Source organism: Sus scrofa, chromosome 12 (genome assembly GCF_000003025.6).
Source record: "Sus scrofa isolate TJ Tabasco breed Duroc chromosome 12, Sscrofa11.1, whole genome shotgun sequence".
Taxonomy (NCBI): Eukaryota; Metazoa; Chordata; class Mammalia; order Artiodactyla; family Suidae; genus Sus; species Sus scrofa.
Genome location: NC_010454.4, coordinates 20700848 through 20723404, shown reverse-complemented (window position 1 = coordinate 20723404; position 22557 = coordinate 20700848). Strand labels below are relative to the sequence as shown.

The 22557-nt window shown below is 55.9% G+C and overlaps 2 protein-coding genes across 2 annotated transcripts in view; one reads left to right on the top strand and one right to left on the bottom strand.

The window, feature by feature from the left end:
- NKIRAS2 (NFKB inhibitor interacting Ras like 2) lies at window positions 264-5860 on the top strand. Its single transcript, XM_003131408.4, has 4 exons — window positions 264-663; window positions 1920-2027; window positions 2790-3031; window positions 3911-5860. The coding sequence occupies exons 2-4, from the start codon at window positions 1934-1936 to the stop codon at window positions 4148-4150; spliced, it is 576 nt and encodes a 191-aa protein (XP_003131456.1). The 5' UTR covers window positions 264-663; window positions 1920-1933; the 3' UTR covers window positions 4151-5860.
- The window catches only part of ZNF385C (zinc finger protein 385C), a 28732-nt gene continuing 11971 nt past the window's right edge, over window positions 5797-22557 (bottom strand). The window contains 10 exon segments of the mRNA XM_021066984.1: window positions 5797-7221; window positions 7735-7845; window positions 8124-8206; window positions 8209-8319; window positions 8660-8947; window positions 11971-12136; window positions 14049-14159; window positions 16738-16886; window positions 19001-19793; window positions 21368-22107. Of these exon segments, the coding sequence (XP_020922643.1) occupies window positions 6988-7221; window positions 7735-7845; window positions 8124-8206; window positions 8209-8319; window positions 8660-8947; window positions 11971-12136; window positions 14049-14159; window positions 16738-16886; window positions 19001-19793; window positions 21368-21910 (2589 nt within the window). The 5' untranslated portion in view covers window positions 21911-22107 and the 3' untranslated portion in view covers window positions 5797-6987.

The window sequence follows — 22557 nt, the reverse complement described above, 5'->3', positions numbered from 1 at the left end:
TTTATTTTTTTTTCTTTTTCAGCTGCACCCAAGGCAGCTGCACCCATAAGAAGTCCCCAGGTTTAGGGGTCCAATCTGGCCTATGCTACAGCAACGCAGGATCCGAGCGGCTTCTGTGACCTACGGTGCACCTCGGCCGCAAGGACCAGATGCTTAACCCACTGAGTGAGGCCAGGGATGGAACCCTCATCCTCATGGATACTAGTCAGGTTCTTAACCCGCCGAGCCACTATGGGAACTCCTAGGTGGTGACATTCTAATGGGCAGTTACCATGTCTATTTTGCCAGTTTCTTCTCAGCAAGTGGTCCTGTACCTGGCACAGAATAGGCGCTCAGAAGACCTTGGATGGATAAACGACTGAATAAACTCAGGCTTACTGTACTGTTAACCTTTAGAGAAAGAACATTTGGGCATCTGAGATCCCGGGAGCCTAGAACCCTGCGTTGGGCCGACCACCCAGCCCAGGTCCCGGCCGTCATTTCCCCGCCGGCCTCCGGGGGCGCTGTGGGGCCGGCGACCGCTCTCCGCCGCCGGAAATGGGCTTGCCGGATGGAAGCTACGGGCGGGCCCGGACGGAGCCTTGACAACCCGGAGAAAGACCCAAGGGCTTACGGCTGTGCTGCCACACCCCCGTTCCCTGCCCACCTGGAGGGCCCCAGGAGGTACGGAGCTGGGAGGCCGGGATCGACCACCGCATCCGGGACGCTTTAGAATTCTGATTCTCTGGGAGCGCGTCGTGGGGAAATCTGTGCTAGAGACCCGTCTGGGAGTCTCTCTTGGGATATCCCTTAATTGCAGGGCTTCCTGTATGAGCCCCCTCGAGGGGGTAGGCTCTACACCAGGAGTTCCCTCTGGAGAGGTTTCTGTTTGGGATCTCTTTGGGGCGTGATCTGTCTCTGCTTTCTGGGTGAATCTTTGGGGATCATTCTGGGAAGCCTGTGTTTGGGATACCTTCGAGGAGATCTCTGTTTGGGACCTCTTTGGAGAAGGGGTTTCTGTGTCTAAGCCTTATCTGGGTCCATCAGTCCAAGGGCAGCAACATTTTTTTCCTTTCAAAGGCGTTCGTTTCTTAGATTCCTTCACTCCTTTGTTTCTTGTCTCACTCCTTTGTTTCTTGTCTGATGTTGTTCATCTTAGCCATGGACTTGACTGGGAATTGGAGGGAACTAATTGACTGCATAAACCACATGGGGAAGCAAAATGTCCTTAATTGTTCGCTCTCCCCAAGAGAAGTGGAACAGGACAGATCCACACTAAAGAATATACCCGCTTATTTCTCCTTGGGGTCATGGTTTAAGAGCGGAAGCTGAGACAGAGCGCCCTTCAGCAACTGGTCCTCTATATTCTGTGCACAGAAAGGAATCTGGCTATTGGCTCCTTTTCTTTTTTTTCCTTTTGCTTTTCAGGACCGCACCTGCGGCATATGGAGGTTTCCAGGCTAGGAGTTGAATCGGAGCTACAGCTGCCGGCCCACACCACAGCCACAGCAACGCAGGATCTGAACCGAGTCTGCGACCTACACCACAGCTCAGGACAATGCTGGATCCTTAACCCACTGAGCGAGGCCAGGGATGGAACCTGCAACCTCATGGTTCCTAGTTGGATTTATTTCCGCTGTGCCACAACAGGAACTCCTGGTTCCTTTTAACCAGCAACTCTCTATCCCCTTTATGGCAACATTTACTGAGCATCTCTTCTGTGCCAGTTACTGGCCAAGTACTGGGAAGAAGATGAATAAGGTACAGCTGACTGTCCAGTGGTGGACATAGGCCCATCACTTCAATACCCCCTCACTAGGGTACCGGGCGGTGCTGAATCCCTGAGGCTGTGCATTCAGTTCAGAACTTGGGCCCTCCATTAAGGGAAGTCTGCCCTCTGTTTTAATGCTGCTTCACCCAGTGTGCTTCTACTCTTCAAGGTTGAAAGCTAAGCATGGGGAAGAGCTGCAAGGTGGTCGTGTGTGGCCAGGCATCTGTGGGCAAAACTTCCATCCTGGAGCAGCTTCTGTATGGAAACCATGTTGTAGGTGAGTGTTGTTGGAGGTGGGCCTGGTGGAGGACATTGAACAGCAAGGAGAGGATTTGATCGCTGCACAGAGAAGGCGAAAAGCTGTGCAGGGTGGTTATTACACTGAAAGATCCTACTCTGCTGGAAAAATCTGGAAAGAGGAACCCCATTATCCGAGATAGGAAGGCAAAACTCCTAGGTCACACCGTGCTTAGCATGGAATCAACATGAGATTAAATCTGTTCCCTATAGCACTCCAGTCCTGCCAGACACACGGTATCCAGCCCCCCTCCTCAGTCCCGTGTTCCTTTCTGAGTCTGATTAGCCTGTTGAGATATGTTTTATGTATATATATATATATACACACACACACACACACACACACACACACACATATGTATGTGTGTGTATATGTACATATATGTATTTTTTTCCCCTTTGCTTTTTAGGGCCACACCTGCAGCATATGGAGGTTCCCAGGCTAGGGGTTGAATCAGAGCTACAGCTTCCAGCCTATGCCACAGCCACAGCCACAGCCACGTGGGATCCGAGCCACGTCTGCAACCTACACCACAGCTCATGGCAATGCCAGATCCTTAACCCACTGAGTGAGGCCAGGGATCGAACCCGCAACCTCATGGATACTAATTGGATTCGTTTCCGCTGCACCACAACGGGAAGTCCCCCCCCCTTTTTTTTTTTTTTTTTGGATATTCTCAGTCACTCGTGTTCCCAGTCTCCTTTCTCCCTAGAAACAAGTTTTCTCCTCATTTTGTCCCAGGTTCTGAGATGATTGAGACGCAGGAGGACATCTACGTAGGTTCCATCGAGACTGACCGGGGGGTACGGGAGCAGGTGCGTTTCTACGACACCCGGGGACTCCGAGATGGGGCCGAGTTGCCCCGGCACTGCTTCTCCTGCACTGACGGCTATGTCCTGGTCTACAGCACGGACAGCCGAGAGTCCTTTCAGCGCGTGGAGCTGCTCAAGAAGGAGATCGACAAATCCAAGGACAAGAAGGAGGTGTGTGGGGGGACCCTGGTGGTGAATGGTTCCTGGGCTGGCTTTGGGAGGTCTGGCATGGCTCTGTTTTTCACTCCTTTACCAGGAGGTAGGTTTGGAGCTGGAGGGTTGGAGATGGAGGCCACGGGAGTGTGTCTTCACCCCTGGAGTAGTCATATGTTGAGACTGCTCAAAGAGGCTTCTCTTTAGTTTAAGACCTAATGCGTGATGGCCCCACTAGTCTTTTCTTATAACAGTTCTGTGCTCTTAGCTGTGAAGGCTCTTCTTTTTTTTTTTTCCCCCTTAGGGTCACACCTGTGGCATATGGAAGTTCCCAGGCTAAGGGTCTCATTGGAGCTGCAGCTGACAGCTTCCACCACAGCCACAGCAATGCCAGACCCAATCCCCTCTGGGACCTGTACCGCAGCTCAGCAACGCTGGATCCTTTAACCCACTGATCGAGACCAGGGATTGAACCCTCATCCTGTGGATACTAGTTGGGCTCTTAACCCACTGAGCCATGACGGGAACTCCTTAGCTGCAAAGACCCTTCTGTTCTCAAATCCGCCTCTAAGCTGCAGGCATTCTGGGAGTGCTTCCTCCAGTTCGCCAGCAACCAGCTGACTTCTGGGAATGATCAGGCATGGGTGACCCAGGGCTTGTGACAGTGGAACTCCTGGAGGGGGTGCCGGATGGAGGCCAGAATTTGAACAAAGAAAGAAGCGGGGGAAAGCAACCATTTCCCTCTCTGCCCGGCACAGTTTCTAATACAGGAAGCAAGGAGCCATCAGGCACTGAGACTTTCCCTCTCCTAGGACTCTAAGGTGTTCACCAGCCCTCACACCCATTCCTGAGGTCCGTGCTGCAGCCAGAGGCCCCCACTCTGCCCCTCTTCCCCAGGTCACCATCGTGGTCCTCGGCAACAAGTGTGACCTGCAGGAGCAGCGGCGTGTAGACCCAGACGTGGCTCAGCACTGGGCCAAGTCAGAGAAGGTGAAGCTGTGGGAAGTGTCGGTGGCTGACCGCCGCTCTCTGCTGGAGCCCTTCGTCTACCTGGCCAGCAAGATGACCCAGCCCCAGAGCAAGTCGGCCTTCCCCCTCAGCCGCAAGAACAAGGGCAGCGGCTCCTTGGATGGCTGAAGAGCTGCCATCCCTTCTTCACTTTCCCAGCCCTGGCAGAGGGGTTGAGGGGAAAGGGGGGGTTAGGCAAGCCGTCCTTCCCAGGAGGGTGTGGGAGCGCCCCACTAGGCTAGGCAGCTGGGCTGTCTCCGGCTCAGGTAGCTTTTGCTCCCTCCCAGCTCTGGGAAGTACAGAGTCTAGGTTAGCGCCCCCCACCCTCCCTCCCCCACAGCTGTCATTATATCTGCCCTGCTGTGACTGGGACGGTTGTGGGTCACTGTCCCCTCTACCCACCCTGGACAGGAAGCAGAGCTACTCTGCAGAAGTGCCCAGTCTGGAGTCTGGTTCCTGTCACAGGGGTCCTGCACCTCTGGGGTTCCTGCCAATCACACAGCACACACATGCTTGTGGCACAAGCCTGGACTCTGGAGAAGGGGTGTCCAGGTATCATGTGTGTGTGTGTGTGTATAGACGTGCACACACGTGCGTGCTGGTATCTGGGTGCCTCCTCATCTAACACCCTGGCCTCTCTCCGTCCTTCCATGGCTGGGAGAAGCTAGCGTCCCGGGAAGTGTACTTTTTGGTTTGAACTCTTCCTGCAGCTGTTTTGCTTCCTCTTCCTGCTCAGGGAGTACTTCACTGGTTAAGGTGGAAGGCAACGCTGACAGGGCTGGGAGTCACCAGCTGGCTTTGTGACCCTGCGAGGCCTTTCCCCTCTCGGGGCTTCAGTTTTCTCATCTGCAGGGTGACGGCAGTTGCTTAGCTGATCTCCGTCCCCTCCAGCCCTGTGGTTGTATGATGCTTGCGGTCAGGCCTGCTGCGACTGTACCTGCAGCTTCTCCCTCTTCAAGGTGCTACGCTTACCGCCCAGAGGCTGGGACACTGCTCTCCCCCAACCACCAGGGGGCAGGAGTGCACTCCCCGCGCTCCTTACCAGAGTGGGGGGCACCCAGTGCCCAATCACGGACCTCACAGCCCTGGGACTGGTCTTCACCCCTTGCTGTGGTGGTTTTCAGCAGATAGTGGACTTCCTTTTTTTTTTTTTTTCCTCCTCTTTTCAGGGCTGCACCTGCAGCATATGGAGGTTCCCAGGCTAGGGGTCTCATCAGAGCTACAGCTGCCGACCTATGCCACAGCCACAGCAACTCTGGATTGGAGCTGCACCTGCGACCTCCACCACGGCTCACGGCAACACCGGATCCTTAACCCACGGAGTGAAGCCAGGGATCAAACCCGCATCTTCACAGATACTTAGTTGGGTTCTTAACCCACTGAGCCAGGACAGGAACTCCTGATAGTGGACTTCTGTTTATACATCACCTGCGTTTATATGCCTACTGCCATGGTGAAGGCTGGACAAGGTGCTCCTCTAGCTCGCCCTTCTTACCTCAGATGCCTGAGCAGCACAAGGCAAACCCGGAGCAGCTTCTCAGGAGCTGACAGATCTGTTGGGGCTCAGAAGGGCGGTTACACTTTGAACCTGCTATAAAGTGAGCTTGTAACCCACAACGTCCTGTGCCCACTTCATGCTTCTCATGTGCACACCTAGTGCAGGTGAGCCACGAGAGCCAGGGCACTCCCAATACGTGCCCCTTCTCCCCAAGACGGGAGAGGTGATCTGGGCAGGCAGCCCAGGCTGGGCAAGTTGAGTTAGGGCATAGACAGGCTTGGGGTGAGATTCATTTATTGACGTGTTGGACACAATAAAACCACAACTGTTATCAAAAAGTTTCCCTCCCCTCCCCCCTTTTTCTTGTTCCCCCATTGGGTACCACTTTAAAGAAAGAAGATACAGGTGGATACTGGCAAAGTCCCATATTGTGGGGTGAGGGCAGCCGTGCTGGGGTGGGGTGGAGGTTGTGATAGTGACTTTGACAGCCTGAAAATGGGTCTTGAGAGTGGATTCCCAACTGGATCCCCACACTCAGATTCATGGTGAGGGGGGGCTCGGGGTGCTGGTCAGGGCAGGGAAAGCGGGACCAAGTGCTGGGGCCAGTTTGGGTTGAGGACCTGGAGCGGAAAGCTCTCCACTGGGGAGCCCCGGGGGGATTCAGCATTAGCTGGGTCCATGGTCTGAGGGAAACCCAGCATCACCCATTTTCCTGCCAGGGAGCTGGGATTCAGGGGGAATCAATGAAAGGCCAAGAAGGGAGACCTTGTGTGCAACTGATCACTCCCTCCATGAAAACTAGCCCTGTCCTGCCAGCAGATGAAAACCCCAGCAGCTCCTTGGCTTCGCCCCACTTGGCACTGCTCCCTTTGGCTTCCACACCCTTCCGCCGCTCCCTCAGGGTCACCTTGTCCAGGTGGCCCTGACTCATCCCAGCTTGAGACCCCTTCCCTCACCTCTGTGATTCTCTGGAGAATCCAGTGAGTGGGGAGGGCCTCCCCGCCCAAGACACGGGAATAGAGGTCACGGTCTTGTCCTCGGGCTAGGAGAAGATTCCTTGGGGCGATGGCCACGTGGGTATAGGTCTTGAGTGGGGGAATGAGAGCACCATGGGGCTGGGGCTAGGATTTTGCATAGATCTTTGGGTTTCCCAGTTTGCACCCCATAAGTCAGGATGGAAATGTAGGGTTGCCCAGGACTAGCCCTAGAAGCCTGGGGGGAGGGAGGGTGCAGATGGATGGTCCTTGGGCTCTGGGCAGGTGGGAGGGCGGGCTAGAGTGGAGTCCCCTGTGCAGACTGAGTGAAGGGCAGCAGCTCTTGGCATGACCCCAGCCCTTCCCAGAATGGGCAGGACCCCCAGGCTGTAAAAGGTGGCTTCCTGTGGGGTGTCAGGAACTGAGGCCTCTCAGGAAGAGGAGGAGGGGAAGAGCAACTCCTGGGAGGTCGGCCCCGGGGCTCCCCAGGAGGGCTAATAGGGAGTGAAGACGATGGGTGCCGTGGCTGGGCGAACAGCTCCCGCTGGGGTGCGAAACAGGGCTGGGCCCAGGATGGGGGCGGGGAAGACAGTGGTGGCCGCTGTGGGGGCAGGCCGGAGGGCCAGGGGCCCTGGCAGGGCACAGATGGCCGCTGTGGTGGGGATCGGGCTGGGCAGGAAGCGGGCTGCCAGCGTCTTGGTGAGTTGCTTCTGCAAGGCCAGTTTAGACTGCAGAGAAGAGAGAGGAGTGGACACAGTCTCTGACCCCAGGAAAATCCCCTCCCTTCCCTGGGCCCCACCCTTGGGCTTTCTGCTGCAGGAAAAACGTGACTTTCAGGATTCCAAACCTAAATCCTCCCCCCTTGCCACCCCCAAACATTCATTCTGAAAGGCTTTCTCCACCACCTGTCTTCCTGAGGGGAGGGAGGGGCTCTGAGGATGGAGAGCCGGGGAGGAGGCCGCGGGGCGCGGGGGAGAGATGGTCTCTCGGACATGCACACCCACCCCCTCGCCCTTGCCCCTGAGATTTCCACCCCCGAGCCCACCTCCCTGGAAATTTTCGGGGCAGATCCCAAGAGGCCAAAAACCTAACAACTCCGGTTCTTTCTCTGCCCAGGCAGCCTCGAAGGGGAGGCGGCTTCCTTCCTGCCCCCACTCCCAGCCCCCCAGCTGGCCCTCCCTTCCGGCCTCCCCTCTCCCCTCTGGACCTGGGTGCCAGCTCTGTTGCCTGGAGACAGATACCTTGAGGATACTCACAGCCAGCGCTGCGTGCTTCTGCAGCTTGCTGTGCTGGCTGGAGGGCTTGGGGGGCTTCCCTGCCAGGCGGTCTTTGTGCCTCCTGCTGCTCAGGTGCTGATGGACAGACAGACAGACTGGGAACAAGATGAGGCACCCGAGGCCCCCCAGAACCACCCTACCATCCTCGGCTAACTCACACTGCCTCTGCCGACAAGTCACTCGCCTACTGCGCGTGGCCCTGGGAAGGGGACGTGAGGACCGGCCTGTGCCCTCCCAGAGCCCACTGTCCTAGCCTGGCGCCTCCTCCTCCACCTGCTCCCCTCAGGCTCCCTCCTGGCCTGGCGCTGGGCTCACCCCTGCTCCAACCCCAGCTCCGGCCTCACTTGGCCCACCTGCTTGAGCTGGGTCTCTGAATTGACCTGGAGCTGACAGAGAGCACAGTGGAAAGGGGGGCTGGGCCCCTGTCGGCCCCCCGGGCCCCGGTCACTCTCTTGGCCTTGTGTCCAGCGCCTCCACGGGGCATAGCGCGGCCCCGGCCTCTGTGGGGAACACCTCGCTGACCTTCCACCATCCACCGGTGCTTGGCTCCTGGGGGGTGGGAAAGACGACAGCTTGTCAGCAGCAAAGAGGGGCTGCAGGGACCACCAGGGAGACCCCCTCCAGAAAGGTCAGTGTGGCTGTCCCTTTAGGCCTCCAGACTGTGCTGCATGAGCGCCCCCCTCCGGCCACTCGAGATTCCTCTCTCTCTCCAAAAGGTCCCCCCAGCCGCTCTCCTTTCCCGCCAGGCTCCCCCGAGGGACTCAAAGGCCCACCCAATCAGGCCTGTCACCTAGCCCACGAGCAAAGTGCCCAGAGGCTCTGGCCTGCCCACAGCTGGTGGGGGCATCTCCCTGGGACTCCAGCTGGGGTGGGGGTGGGGCGTGCTGACCTGTGTTGTGAGCCTGAAGCTGGGAGGCGGAGTTCACGGTCACCTTACACGTGGGGCAGTAGAGGCGCCCCTTCTCGCTCCCTCCTTCCCCACTCACACCGCTTCCCACAGCGGCGGCCGCCGGTTCAGGCCCTGGCGCCTCCCTCCCAGGTTCTGGGGAGCAGGGTGGGCAGGAGGAAGAGGAGGAGGCAGCATCCAGGAGGTCTGAGTGGGCCGGCTCCCTGGGTGTGGGTTCCGGACTCAGGGGGGCCTGGAGTTCGGGGCCAGGAGGAGGTGCCGCAGGAACAGCTGGGGAGATGGAAAGCATTGGGTAAAGGGTGTGAGGGCCGAGACGATTTGCAAGACCATGATTTTTCTTCTTTTCTTTTTAGGGCCGCACCCGCAGCATATGGAGGTTCCCCGGCTAGGGGTCGAATAGGAGCTACGACTGTTGGCCTACACCACAGCCACAGCCACAGCCACAGCCACGTGGCATCTAAGCCGCATCTGCAACCTACACCACAGCTCACAGCAATGCCAGATCCCCGACCCACTGAGTGAGGCCAGGGAGCAAACCTGCATCCTCATGGATACTAGTGGGATTTGTCTCCACTGAACCACAATGGGAATTCCCTCAAGACCATGATTTTAAACAAAGACATACTGGGAGTGGCATAATCACTCTGAGTGCAGGCTCCCCACCAAATCACTGGGCAGACTTGCCCCCCTGTGGGCCTCAATTTTCCCACCTGAAATCATAATGTTGGACACACTGTGGTCTCAGAGAGCCCACCCAGCCCTGATAATCTACTGTCATAAGTGAACTGTTAAATAAGTGGAAGTCACCAAAAAGACACATGAGAAGAGTCACAGAGCACGATTCATAGTAGCAGAAAACTGCAGCTATCATCAAATGTTCATCAACAGGAGAAGAGTGCAATGAGTTGGCGGGTCATGCAAAGGAGTAATACATGGCAATGAAAAAGGACAAAGTACAGCTACCCACAACAAAGAAGAAGCCAGATGCGAAACCCGCATATTACATGGAGTTCCCTTCTTGGCTCAGTGGTTAATGAACCTGGCTAGCATCCACGACAATCCGGGTTTAATCCCTGGCTTCGCTCAGTGGATTAAAGATGTGGTGTTGCCGTGAGCTGTGGTGTAGGTTGCAGATGCAGCTCGGATCCCGAGTTGCTATGGCTGTGGTGTAGGCTGGCAGCTATAGCTCCAATTCAACTCCTAGTCTGGGAACTTCCATATGCTGCAGGTGCGGCCCTAAAAAGCAAAAACAAAAAACAAAAAAACCCCTTACATATTATAGATTTTCCTCAAATTATAATGGGGTTACATCCTGATAACCCCACTGTAAGTTGAAAATATCATAAGTTGAAAATGCATTTAAGATAGCTAACTTAGCCTACTGTAAACATGCTCAGAACACCTATATTAGCCTACAGTGGAGCAAAATCACCTAACACAAAGCTTGCTTTATAATAAAGTGTTGAATATCTCATGTCATTTATTGAACACTGCTGAATGTGAAAAACAGATGGGTTACAAGCGCACAGGATGGTTGTGTGTCTGTTGTTTATCCTCCTGGTCATGTGACTGCCACTGCCCAGTATCATAAAAGAGTAGGTACCATATATCACTAGCTCAGAAAAGATCAAAACTCAAAATTGAGGAGTTCCCATGTGGCTCAGTGGGTTAAGGATCTGGCGTTGTCACGGCTGTGGCTCAGATTCAATCCCTGGATCGGGGACTTGCATGTGCCGCCAGCACAGCCAACAAAACCAAGAAACAAAAAGCAACGATGAGATCCTAATGGACCAGGGTGCCCTAGTTCAACGCCTGGTGTCTTTGTGAGAAGAGCATATGAAGACAGAGATGCCGGGGAGACCGTGGTTGAAGGAGGAAGCAGAGCTTGGAACCACGCATCCATAAACCGAGAAACACCAAGGCTCGCCAGCAACCACCAGAAGCTGGAGGAGTGGAATGAAACAGACTCTCCCCATGTGCCGCCAGGAGGAACCAGTCCTGTGGATGCCTTGTTCTCAGCTTCTGACCTCCAGAGCTGTGAGTAAATAGATTTCTCACAAATGACCAGTCTGTGGTCATTTGCTGTCCCCACCCTAGGATGCTAACACAAAGGCAATGACTGGGAAGGGGTCCTAGGAGGGGCTTCTGGGGTACTTGTGACATGTGTCTTCATCTTGGCCGATTGACACAGGAAAATCCATGGAGCTCTATGCCTTTTTTTTTCAGGGCCACACCTGTGGCACATGGAGGTTCCCAGGCTGGGGATCAAATGGGAGCTGTAGCTGTTGGTCTCCACCACAGCCACAGCAACACCGGATCCTTAACCCACTGAGTGAGGCCAGGGATCAAACCCGTGTCCTCATGGATACTAGTCTGGTCCATTACTGCTCAGCCACAGTGGGAACTCCAACCTCTACACTTCTGATATGTGACTTTTTCTGTATGTAAGAAAGCAGAGAGTTCCTGTCGTGGCTCAGCAGCTAACGAAGCTGACTAGCATCCATGAGGATGCAGGTTTGATCCCTGGCCTCGCTCAGTGGGTTATGTATCTGGCATTGCCATCAGCTGTGGTGAGGTCACAGACATGGCTCAGATCCTGTGTTGCTGTGGCTGTGGTGTAGGTCAGAGGCTATAGCTCCAATTCCATCCCTAGCCTGGGAACCTCCATATGCCACCTGGTGTGGCCCTAAAGGACAAAAAAAAAAAAAAAAAAAAAAAAAGGAAGCAGAGTTCCCGTCATGGCTCTTCGGTTAAGGAATCTGAGTAGCATCCATGAGGACACAGGTTCGATCCCTGGCCTTGCTCAGTGGGTTAAGGATCTAGCATTGCCATGAGCTGTGGCGTAGGTCACAGACAAGGCTAGGATCCTGTGTTGCTGTGGCTGTGGTGTAAGCTGGCAGCTACAGCTCCAATTTGACCCCCAGCCTGGGAACCTCCATATGCTGTGGGTGCCGCCCTAAATAAAAGCAAAAAAAAAAAAAAAAAAAAAAAGGAAGCAACACAATAAGGAACCAATACAAGCAAGACCAATAGTAAACAGAAATGGCTCAAACCCTTGTCAGAAAGCAGATTTGGAGTTCCCACTGTGGCACAATGGGATGGTGGCATCTCTGCAGCGTCAGGGTGCAGGTTCAATCCCCAGCCTGGCACAGTGTGTTAAGTTGCAGCTGTGACTCAGATCTGATCCCTGGCTTGGAAAAACCCATATGCCATGGGGGAGCCAAAGAAGAAAAAAGGAAAGAAAGAAAAAGCAGATTTGGAGTGAGGAGTGGGGAGAAAGGTTCAGGACTGACCTTTGCTCCACGGCTCTTCAGGGGCTCCACTGGCTGGAGTTGGGGTTGGGGACACCAGCGTCCCATCCTGGGCCAGGGTTTGTGGCCTCTGCTTGCTCTTGGCGGCTTCGACAGCCTTGAGTTTTCTGGCATGTTTGTGGCCTTTGTAATGTGCTTCGGCCTGGTTCTGGGGAGGGGAGGGCAGAGGGTCACCGTTCATTCACTGAATGCACCTGCCCTATCCTTGAGCTGCGCTGGGCAGGGCAGGCCTGAGGGAGGCAGGGTTCTGGCTGCTCAGGGTGAATCCTTATCTTGTCACCGCCGGTGTGTAGCCCAGAGGTTTACAGAATACATTCTCATACATGAGCTCCCAGGCAAGGAGCCTCTGGCTTCAAATTCTGCCTCAGCCACTTATTAGCTGTGCATCTTTGGGCAAGTCACCTCACTTCTCTGAGCTTTAGTTTGCTCACTCACAAACCCTGATAATAATACTGACTTTAGAGGGTTGTGAGAATTAAAATGAGAACATGAATGACAAAGGCCTGGGACAAACAGTAGGTGCTCAATGAATGTTCGTTACCAGGTTTATAAATAAGCAAGTGGAAAAATAGCAGTCCTCACACTTCAGGGGCTGTGCACCCCAGATCACTCATCCTTTCTTACATTCTTATTCAACAAATAGTTATTGTGGGAGTTCCCATCGTGGCTCAGTGGTTAATGAATCCGACTAGGAACCATGAGGTTGTGGGTTCGATCCCTGGCCTTGCTCAGTGGGTTGAGGATTCCGAGTTGCCGTGAGCTGTGGTGTAGGCTGCAGACACGGCTCGGATCCCGCACTGCTATGGCTCTGGCGTAGGCCGGCGGCTACAGTTCCGATTCGACCCCTAGCCTGGGAACCCCCATATGCTGTGAGAGTGGCCCTAGAAAAGGCAAAAAGACAAAAACAAAAACAAAACAACAACAACAACAACAACCAAAACCCAAATAGTTATTGAGCATTTGCTCTTTGCTGGGGACTGTACTAGGCCTGGCACGAAGAAGATAAAGTTCCTCCTTTGGCATGAAGTCTCTCCATCCAGCTACCACTCGCCTAACTTTTATAACCTCAAAGCCAGGAGGGACCCCCCAAATCTGACCTGGACACTAGGAGTCCCTGCTTGTTGCTTGCAAACGTAGGAAACACAGGCCCCCGTGGCCCCTCCCAGACCCTTTTGCCAGAGTAGGTCTGTTGTTTGTTTCTGTTTTGGTTTGGGGTTTTTTTTGCTTTTTAGGGCCACACTCATGGCATATGGAGGTTCCCAGGCTAGGGGTCGAATCGGAGCTATAGATGCCGGCCCACGACACAGTCACAGCCACAGCCACAGCCATGCCAGATCCAAGCTGCATCTGGGACCTACAGACCAGAGCTCATGGCAACCTCCTGAATGCTAGTTGGGTTCATTACCACTGAGCCACAATGGGAACTCCTAGAGCAGGTCTGCTGAGAGCATCTCCCCAAGCTGCTGTGTTGTCTGGACAGAAGGTAAACCTTCCCTGGGAGGCCAGCATGAGGCCCCTCCACTCTCTCGGGGCAGGCCGGAGTAGAAAGTATGCAGACCATGGGGTCAGCCAGGCCTGGGTTCAAATCCCAGCCCCTCTACTTACCAGCTGTGTGGCCCCAGGCAAGTCCCTTAACCTCTCTGAGGCTCAGTTTCCCCATCTGAAAAGTGGGGATGAGGAGAGCGCCTCTATCTGTCCCCTAGATGTCTTGTGAGACTCAAGAGGATGGGCGTGAACGCATCCTGTGAACTCTCAGGGGTGTTAAGAACTCAGCTCCAGACCAGGAGCTAATGGTGGCCCCTGGGGCTCAGAGTAGGGAAGTGAAGTCTTCCCTCTTGCAGAAGGGTCCAGAACACAGAGGAATCCCCAGGGGATGGGACGGGAAGGGGCAGAGGAATCTTGAGAGAGGAGAGGATGGGACCAGTAAAGGACCAGGAGCGACTGTTCTGCAACGAGGGACAGAAAATACGGACCAGGGTCCCTTTGCCACCCCTATTCCTCCAGGAAAGACCCCAGAAGTCCAGCCCCCTCCCCAGCCTGTTTCCCCTGCTCCCTCTCACCGCTGAGTTGAACCTCAGGTGGCAGATGTTACAGGATATGAAGAGCTTCTTCTTCAGAGGGGAGGGGACCCCGAATGTGTGGCTGATGACAGCTTTCTGGACTGGGTCCATCTGTGAAGGGGGTGGGAGGGCACAAGAACTTTGGGGTCAGCACAGTAAGGCGGGGGGTGGGGGGGCAGTCAGTGCCAAATGCCCCAAACCAAAGACAGTGGAGGAGGGCAGAGGGTGGCCCGTAGGGAGAACGTTCCCGTGCCTGTGGAGTTTAAAAAAAAGCAACAGCCTCTTCCCTGGCTGACTGTCCCTGCCAGCCTAGGCCGGACTGGAGGCAGGGGGATGGCCAGGGTGACCTCCATGGTCTTGAGAAACCAGAGGCTGCTTGTCCCGGCATCTCTGCCGCCCCGCTAGTCCCTCTTGGCCTCATTCGGGAGAATCACCACTATTGGAACAGAGCTGGGGACAGAGAGGAGCAGAGAAGGGAATGTGGAACCTCCTTCCCCGGAACCCAGTCTCGTGCTGGCCCTGTGGGCTGGGGGAGGTAGAGGCTTATCTTACCAGCTCTGCCACTGTCGCAGGGCCTGGGAGGGAGGGGGGAGCCACGGCCCAGGGGCAGTGGGGGGGGCCAGAGGGTTCCTTGAGTAGAAGGGTCATTTCTCTGGAATATTGTGTTTTTTATTTTTTTTTGCTTTTTAGGGCTGCACCCATGACATATGGAGGTTCCCAGGCTAGGGGTTAAATCGGAGCTGCCGCTGCCGGCCTACACCACAGCCGCAGCAACACGGGATCCAAGCTGTGTCTGCAACCTACATCCCAGCTCATAGCAACACCAGATCTTTAACCCACTGAGAGAGGCCAGGGATCAAACCCGAATCCTCACGGATACTAGTCAGGTTCTTATCCTGCTGAGCCACAGTGGGAACTCCAATTGTGTGTTTTTTCTTTCCCTTATTTAATTTTTTTTTCTTCTAGCAAACCACAATTTTATGTTCCCTTTCTTCAGGGGCTAGGTTGTTGGGCCAAAAACAGAAGTTGTCTGGGCTTGCTTGTCAAGAGGAACTTTCCAAACCTTCCTGAGAGAAGAGAACAGAGGCTTTGAGAGAAAAGCATAGTTTCAGAAACTTCCCTGAGAACAGAAAGCACCTGGGGCTGGAGGTTGGGATGGGCCGGGGGTGCTGAGAGCAGGACTTCCGAGGACAATGGCCTGTAGGGCCCCAGGGATGAGGACAATGGCGTGTTGACCCCTTCGTAGGGACTCTGTGCCTAAACAGTCAGCATGTCAGCAAGTGACAGTGGAGATCAAAGACCAGAGGACCCTCCCTAAATGTCTCAGGCTCTTAGGACCTTTGTCCAACCCTGGAGGATGGGAAGGGAAGGCTCCCAAGGGGACCTGGGAGGGAATTTCCCACCGTCTTGTCTGGATGGGGTGGGGCTCGTCATGAGTACATTTCACTTTTCAGAATTTTTACAAAGGGGGACGTACCTCATGGCTCGTGTAGTGAAGTAAAGTTCACGCTTATTACACTTGTCATTCACACACAGACACACGTGGAGTTGCACGTTTCCATGTATACAGACCAGCAGGCAGACACACAGCACATAAGCTTGCAGGCGGTTACAAATCACAGAGATGGAGTTCCTGTCGGGGCGTGGTGGTTAACGAACCCGACTAGTATCCGTGAGGATGCGGGTTCGATCTCTGGCCCCGCTCAGTGGGTTAAGGATCCGGCATTGCCATGAGCTGTGGTGTAGGTCGCAGACACGGCTTGGATCCTGCATTGCTGTGGCTGTGGTGTAGGCTGGCAGTTACAGCTTGGATTCAACCCCTCGCCTGGGAACCTCCATGTGCCGTGGGTGCAGCCTTAAAAAGACAATAAGAAAATAAATAAACAACAAATCACAGAGACAAGCAGAAAGATACAACTCTCATTCTGGCAAATAGCACATAGCCACAGGCAAACTTATAATCACCCCAACCACACAAAAACACACACTCGGGGGGAGTTCCTATTGTAGCACAATGGAAACGAATCCAACTAGTATCCATGAGAATGTGGGTTCAATCTCTGGCTTCGCTCAGTGGATTAGGGACCCCGTGTCGCCGTGAGCTGTGGTGTAGGTCACAGATGCGGCTCGGATCCCTTGTTGCTATGGCTGTGGTGTCAGCCGGCAGCTGCAACTCCGACTCGACCTCCAGCTTGGGAACTTCTATATGCCACAGATGTGGCCCTAAAAAGCAAACACACACACACACAGAGGCCAGACACACACCAAACACTTACACACAAGGACATAAGAAAACTCTCAGACACACAGGCACATATTAATTACACACTAATTACAGACAACTACCAAGGCACGAAGAGTTTACACACACACACACAAACTCACACTCACGAATAACACACAAAGTCCTATAGAGATACACACTAAATCAGAAAGGCCTGCCTCAAGTGCACACACACATACACAGATCATCAGCTGTCCCTGCACAAAAGCCCGAGTGAAACTGCAGCACACAGCAGGCCCTCGGGGCCCAACAGTTGTTGATGGGAGGGGGTGATACCAACCCCCTGGTGGCTCCGTTTGGGGAGCACCTGGTCACTCTGGGGGCTGTTCCTCCTCGTTGTACCCCCCTTCCCAGCCCCCGCCCCAACCTCGGCTGCATGCCCCCACCCGCCAGCCCAGCCCGTACCGTGCTGAAGTTGGGGAAGAGAGTGAGCGGGGCGGCGCCGTTGAAGTGGAAGGCCAGCAAGTGCTTGAAGTCCAGCGGGGGCTGCAGAGGCCTGGTGGGCAGGGGCAGGGAGGCCAGCAGGGGGCTGGGGACGCCGGAGGCCGGGCCTGCTGCAGGAGGAAGAAGGGCAGGGTCTGAAACGAGGGCTCCCTCCTCCCTCTGCAGCCAGAACAAGAGGCTGACGGGCGTCTTGGGTGTGGATGGAGCCAGGCCAGAAGGTCCTGTCTTCCTCTTCACAAAGTAGCACTGGCCAGGCCCATGGCGATTACAGCCCATTTCTATGCTTCTCCTCTCCACAACCGGGGAGAACAGAAGCAGAGAATCCACAGTTCCAGGCTCCCAGCCCAGAAGGATGATGGTCCCTCTCCCCATAGAAGCAGCTGAAGGACCCAAATGAACCCCGAACGGGAGTCAGGCCAAGCCCCTGACACACACACCACCATGGAGACTGCACAATGCACTGGGTTTCCACTTTATTGCAAATTAAACCCAGACCCAGGAGGCCTGGGGAAAGGCCAGCCCCCGCGCCTCTCACTACCTACTGGCTACAGATCCCCAGGTCGTTCACAGCAAGGGCTGACAGCGGTGACAGGAAACCCATTAGAGTCTGAAGGGCTGCATCCCCCAGCTCAGGTCAGGCCCCCTGCCACTTCCCCCAGGAGGCAAAGAGCCCTCCAACATCCCTGGGTCAGGCCTGAGGCTGGACCCTGAGGCAGCCGGTCCAGCACTGTGGTTTTTATAGTCTTTGGTCTCAAGGGTCTGAAGCGAGGGCAGGACAAGTCTAGGAACTTGGAGAGCAACCAGACTTCGAGGAAGAAAAAATGAGAAATAAATTCAGACCATTCGGGACTTTCGGGGACCCTGTCACTGCAACACAAAAGAAGTCCTTTTAGATTTTGTGTGTTAACACTCTGAAAGATGGGATGGATGTATTTTACATTTATAGATACATATGTCTACATACAGGGCCATCTACAGAAAAGCCTCAGGCAGCCTATTGGTGGGGAAGGCACCGCTACCTCCCTTGACCTGTTAGCTTGTGCACAGAGAGGGTGCTGTGCTGTGTGTCCAAAACAAGGACAGTCATCTGCTCTCCAGTCATCTCGGAAGAGGAGAGATGCTGTTAGGAATGGGGCCAACAGGCAGGGGTCCATTCTCCTTTCTTCAACCCCTCAACTGCCGAGACCCAGCCTTCCTCTCTCTAACCAAGACCCCTCAGCTTTTCGAGGGCCAAAACTTGGGCTGCATTCAGAGGGGAAAGGGTGAGATACTCTCCACCAAACTCTGGGAAGGTCAGGAGCGGTATTTAGGGTGCCTCAGACCCTGGCACCTCTGCCCACAGGCCCTAGCTCCCTGACCCAGCCCCTCCTCCACAGCGGTTGGAGTGGGTGCTCAGCCTGGAGCAGAAGCAGCACAGGGAAGGTGAGTGGGAGGCCACAGTTAGCAGGTCAGCCAGGGTGCAGCACGGTCAGGTCCAGCTGGGCCCTTGCCCAGGGCCCCAGGCTGGCTGGACGGAGGAGAGGAGGCCGCCCTCACGGGAGCTGCGAGCCCAGGAGCCCCTCATCCCACCCACTCTCTAGGAACTCCACCGCCAGCGCAAAGTCAAACTCCTGCAGCGGCGGCCCATCCACCGCGATCTTCACCGCGGGGCCGCCCCGGCCTTCTCCAGCCCCGCCTGGGCCCCACCACCGCAGCTCCCGGCTGCGGCCGACCTTGTCCAGGAGGCCCGCGCCCGCCGGCAGCGCTAAGGCCAGGGCGGCGAGGGCGGCGAAGTCGGGGAAGAGCTCGTGCAGTTCTGAGCTCGCACAAGCCAGCTTGGCGCACAGGGCCCGCGGGCCCAGCCTCCCCAGGCTGCATACCACGCGCTTGAACAGCTCGAAGTCGCCCAGCGCCCGCTGGCGCACCACTGCGGGGGCGAAAGCGCGCAGCAGGACCCGCAGCGCCCCCTCGCCGTGCGTGCCCAGCTCCTCGGGGGCCTGTGGGTAGCGGCGGGGGTCGAAGATCGCTGCGAAGGCGGCCACGGCGTCCAGCGAGGACCCAGGGTAGGAGTCCCGCAGCCCCCTCCGCATGGAGTCCAGGAAGGCTCCCCGCAGCCTCTCCAAGCCCTGGACCGCAACCTCCGAGTAGCCGATCAGCTCCACGCCACGGTACGTGCAGTGCCCGTGGCTTGAGTCGGGACTAGAGGAAGCCAGTTCCCGCAGGAAGCCCTGGAGGCGAGCCCCACCTGAGCTGCGCTGTGCTTGGAGCGAGGCTGCGGCTGCCATCACCAGAGGCTGCAGCAAGGCCAAGTCTGGCTCTTCTGCCTGCAGGACAAGGGTGAGCTTCTGCACAGAGGGCAGGGCATCCAGCAGGAGGTGGGTGAAGGCCACGAAGGTGAACTGGCGCAGGGCAAGGGCCAGTGCCCTGGCTGTAGGTGAGGCTGGAGCAGAGGCCTCCAATGTGAGTACCAGGCAAGGCCACGCCTCAGCCACTGCTTCCACCACAGGCAGCAGGGAAGCCCAGGGCACTGGCCGTGGTCCTGCCAAGTCAATAGCTGCAAGGTCCAATGCCGCCCGGAGCTCGGGGACCACGTGGGAAGTGGGGCCACCGTGGAGGCGGAATAGGGCATCCAGTACGCTTTCATATTCACCCAGGTAGGCAGGGGGCTTGGGATCTGTCCGGCCTGGGAGGCAGTGTAGCTCAGTGAGCAGCGGGCAGGCGGCCCGGAGCTGTGGGCCCACACTCCCCAGGCGGTCACTGGAGAGGCTTGAGCTGAGCCAGGCCAGCTTGGATGCACACACGCCAAAAGCCTGCAGGATGTCCAGGAGTTGGCCAGCAGTGGCTTCGCCTTCCTGCAGCTCCACACTGCCCAGGAAGGTGGTGGCAGGCTGGCCATCGCAGGGGGACACTGAAGTGGCGAACAAGGCCAGACTGTGGGACTCGGGCCAGTCCCTGGTCTCATCCAACACCAGCCCCACGTACGGGGATGCCTTCAGGCGCTGGCAGGCCTCTGTGTGCAAGACACTGGCAATGGCCACCTGGGAGAGCCAGGGGGAGAAACGGAGGGAGGACAGAGTTAGGCTTGTCCAGAGAAGGGGAGGCAGGCAGGACAGGGTGACAGAAAGAGCATCGGCCTTGGGGTCAGATAGACTTTAGGGGCCAGTCTTAACTTTGCCATGTACAGACCGTGTGATCTTGGGCAAATGATTTCAGTTTCCTCGGCTCTAAAACCAGGCTAATACCTGTCTCCAATCTCCCTAAAAGGATATTTGTGGGAGTTGCCATTGTGGTGCAGCAGAAATGAATCCAAGTAGTAACCATGAGGGTGTGGATTCGAACCCTGTCCTCGCTCAGTGAGTTAAGGATCCGGTGTTGCCGTGAGCTGTGGTGTAGGTCACAGACGCAGCTTGGATCCCGCATTGCCATGGCTGTGGTGTAGGCCAGCAGCTGTAGCTCCAGTTCAACCCCTAGCCTGGGAACTTCCACATACCTTGGGTACGGGCTTAAAATAAAAATTTTTTTAAAAAAGTATGTTTGTGCTTATAAATATAAACATGCTTTGGGAACCATAAAGATTCTGCAGCATTTTGTCTGAGTGTGTTCCTGTGGCATCGCCCCGGTCTGCCTTATTCCTCGGAATCTCCCTCTGCTCTGCCACTCAGGGATTAACTAAGAGACACATTCACTCCTGACTCCCGACTAGTTACACAGGGCCCCAGCTGGATGCTGTGTGTCTGTCATCTCTCTGCAGGATGAGATTCAACTCCCTGAACCCCTACACTGGCACCAGTAGCTAGGGCAGAGCTGCAGAATGCATACCCTCAGGGGCCATGTGGGTGATACTGAGCTTGAAATGGGCCAGGGATTAAACCAAAGTGAAATCCCCTGTCCTGCTCTCCAACTCCAGCACTCCATGCCCTGACTGCACGGGATCTAGCTTTTCAGTAGAAGTCACAAAGCCACATTTTTATGTGTAATCTCTTGGTGTTTTGTTTTTGTTTTCTCATTTTAGGGCCATACCCTTGGCATATGGAACTTCCCAGGCTAGGGGTTGTATCAGAGCCGCAGTCACCAGCCTACGCCACAGCAACACTGGGTCTGATCCCCATCTATGACCTATACCACAGCTTGAGGCAATCCTGGATCCTTAACCCACTGATCGAGGCCAGGGGTCAAACCCGCATCCTCATGGATACTAGTCAGACTCTTAACCCACTGAGCCACAAGGGGAATTCCCTGTCTCTTTTTTTTTGCTTTTTTTTTTCATACTTGGAGATTAAGTTTTTCAAAGACACCGTGAAAACCACCCAAACACATCTGCGGGCCAATCAAGCCCCCGGGCCACCGATTTGCAACCTCTGGCCTAGGTGGTGAGGGGAGAGGCCCTGAGTCCTCAAGGACAGGGCCTGGTCTGGCCTCTTCACTGTCGTGCACTCAGCAGCTGGCCCAGGGCCTGGCACCCAGTATGCCCTCAGTGACGGCTCTGATGGGCCAAGGTGTGAATGAAGTGCTTTGGCCGCTGCCCCGGGGGCCTGGCATGCTGGTGGTGTGCCCAGACTGCTCCATGTCCTCCCTCCTCCGTCCCTCCCCCACAGCCCTGGCTGCCACGCACCTGCATATCCCTCACCCTCCTGGGGCTGTAGTAATTGCTGTGCTCCGTGCCCAGCAGCGCCTGGCACAGGTTGAACCTCTGCAGCTCGAGCAGGGCAGCGCAGCGGTCGTCCGGCACGTCCTCCTTGGCCATGCAGTACACCGTGGTCAGCACCGCCACTTTGGCGGGGTCCGCTTCCACCTTGACGCCCCTGGGGGTGGGGGTGGCCGCCCGGCCCGGGCAGGCCCCGCCCCCCTCTGCCGGGCCCTCAAAAGGGGGCTGGCCCCGGTTGACGGCCAGAGCCTGGCGGTGGGCTCCCGAGGTCACGTGACGCAGCAGGGCGTGGCGCTGGAAGTTGTCGGTGCCCACGGTGAAGGCGTTCTCCGCTTTGCCATGCTTGTTCCGCACCAGGGCCTGGCGGCACTCGAGGCAAAACATCAGTTTCCGCTCGTAGTCGAAGTCCAGCCAGGTGAACTCCTCTTTCCAGTGCTCGTTGAAGTACCGCTTGCACTTCTTGTTGGAGTTGGAAGCCTCTCCGGCTGGTTTCTTCCCGGGGGGCACCATTCCAGCTCCAGGGGCAGGGCGCTCCCAACCCCCACCCAAGTGCTCTCGCTCCCCAGCCTCCCCCCGCACACCGAGGCCCCTCCCTTGACGAGGGGAATGGGTGGGGAGGCAGGAAGAGGGGCCCCGCCTTCCGGGCTAATGGGGACCATCCATCTAACTTAGCCAGGAAAGTTTATTTCTGCTCTGCCGGTGGGAGACTGGAGATGAAAGAGACAAGGGAGAGGTGTTAGGGGGTCCATTGGGGGTTCATGTGGCCACACAGCACTCCCTGGTCCCTGGGTGGACTGGCCCCAGTGGGGAAGGGCTCCTGGGAATAGGCCATAGAGTGTTATCCAGAGGGGGGTGGTGTGGGAGCCTCAGCCCCTTCTAAGTCTCCCTCTGCCCAGGACAAAGCACTGAATGCTTTGACTGAAGGACTCAGAGCTGGAGAGAGGGGCATCATCTATGCAACCACATTTGATGTGGGTAGGTGGGGGCTGGGTCCTGGAGACAGTGGTTCTCAAGGCTCCTCAATACTCAGGTCGACTAATACTCAGACCTCCTGGCTCCTCACTCAAAGGATGACTGGTGCCATCAGGCCACAGTCATTTATGTCATCAGAAGGAAGTGAGAACCAAGCTGAGCTCCCAGCAGCACAGGACAGAGGG

Excerpts from the sequence above, each read along its gene's own strand:
- NKIRAS2 (XM_003131408.4), top strand. The coding sequence starts at position 1,934 with ATGGGGAAGAGCTGCAAGGTGGTCGTGTGTGGCCAGGCATCTGTGGGC. Across the intron at positions 2,028-2,789 it reads GTATGGAAACCATGTTGTAG|GTTCTGAGATGATTGAGACG; the intron begins GTGAGTGTTGTT and ends ATTTTGTCCCAG. Across the intron at positions 3,032-3,910 it reads AATCCAAGGACAAGAAGGAG|GTCACCATCGTGGTCCTCGG; the intron begins GTGTGTGGGGGG and ends CCTCTTCCCCAG.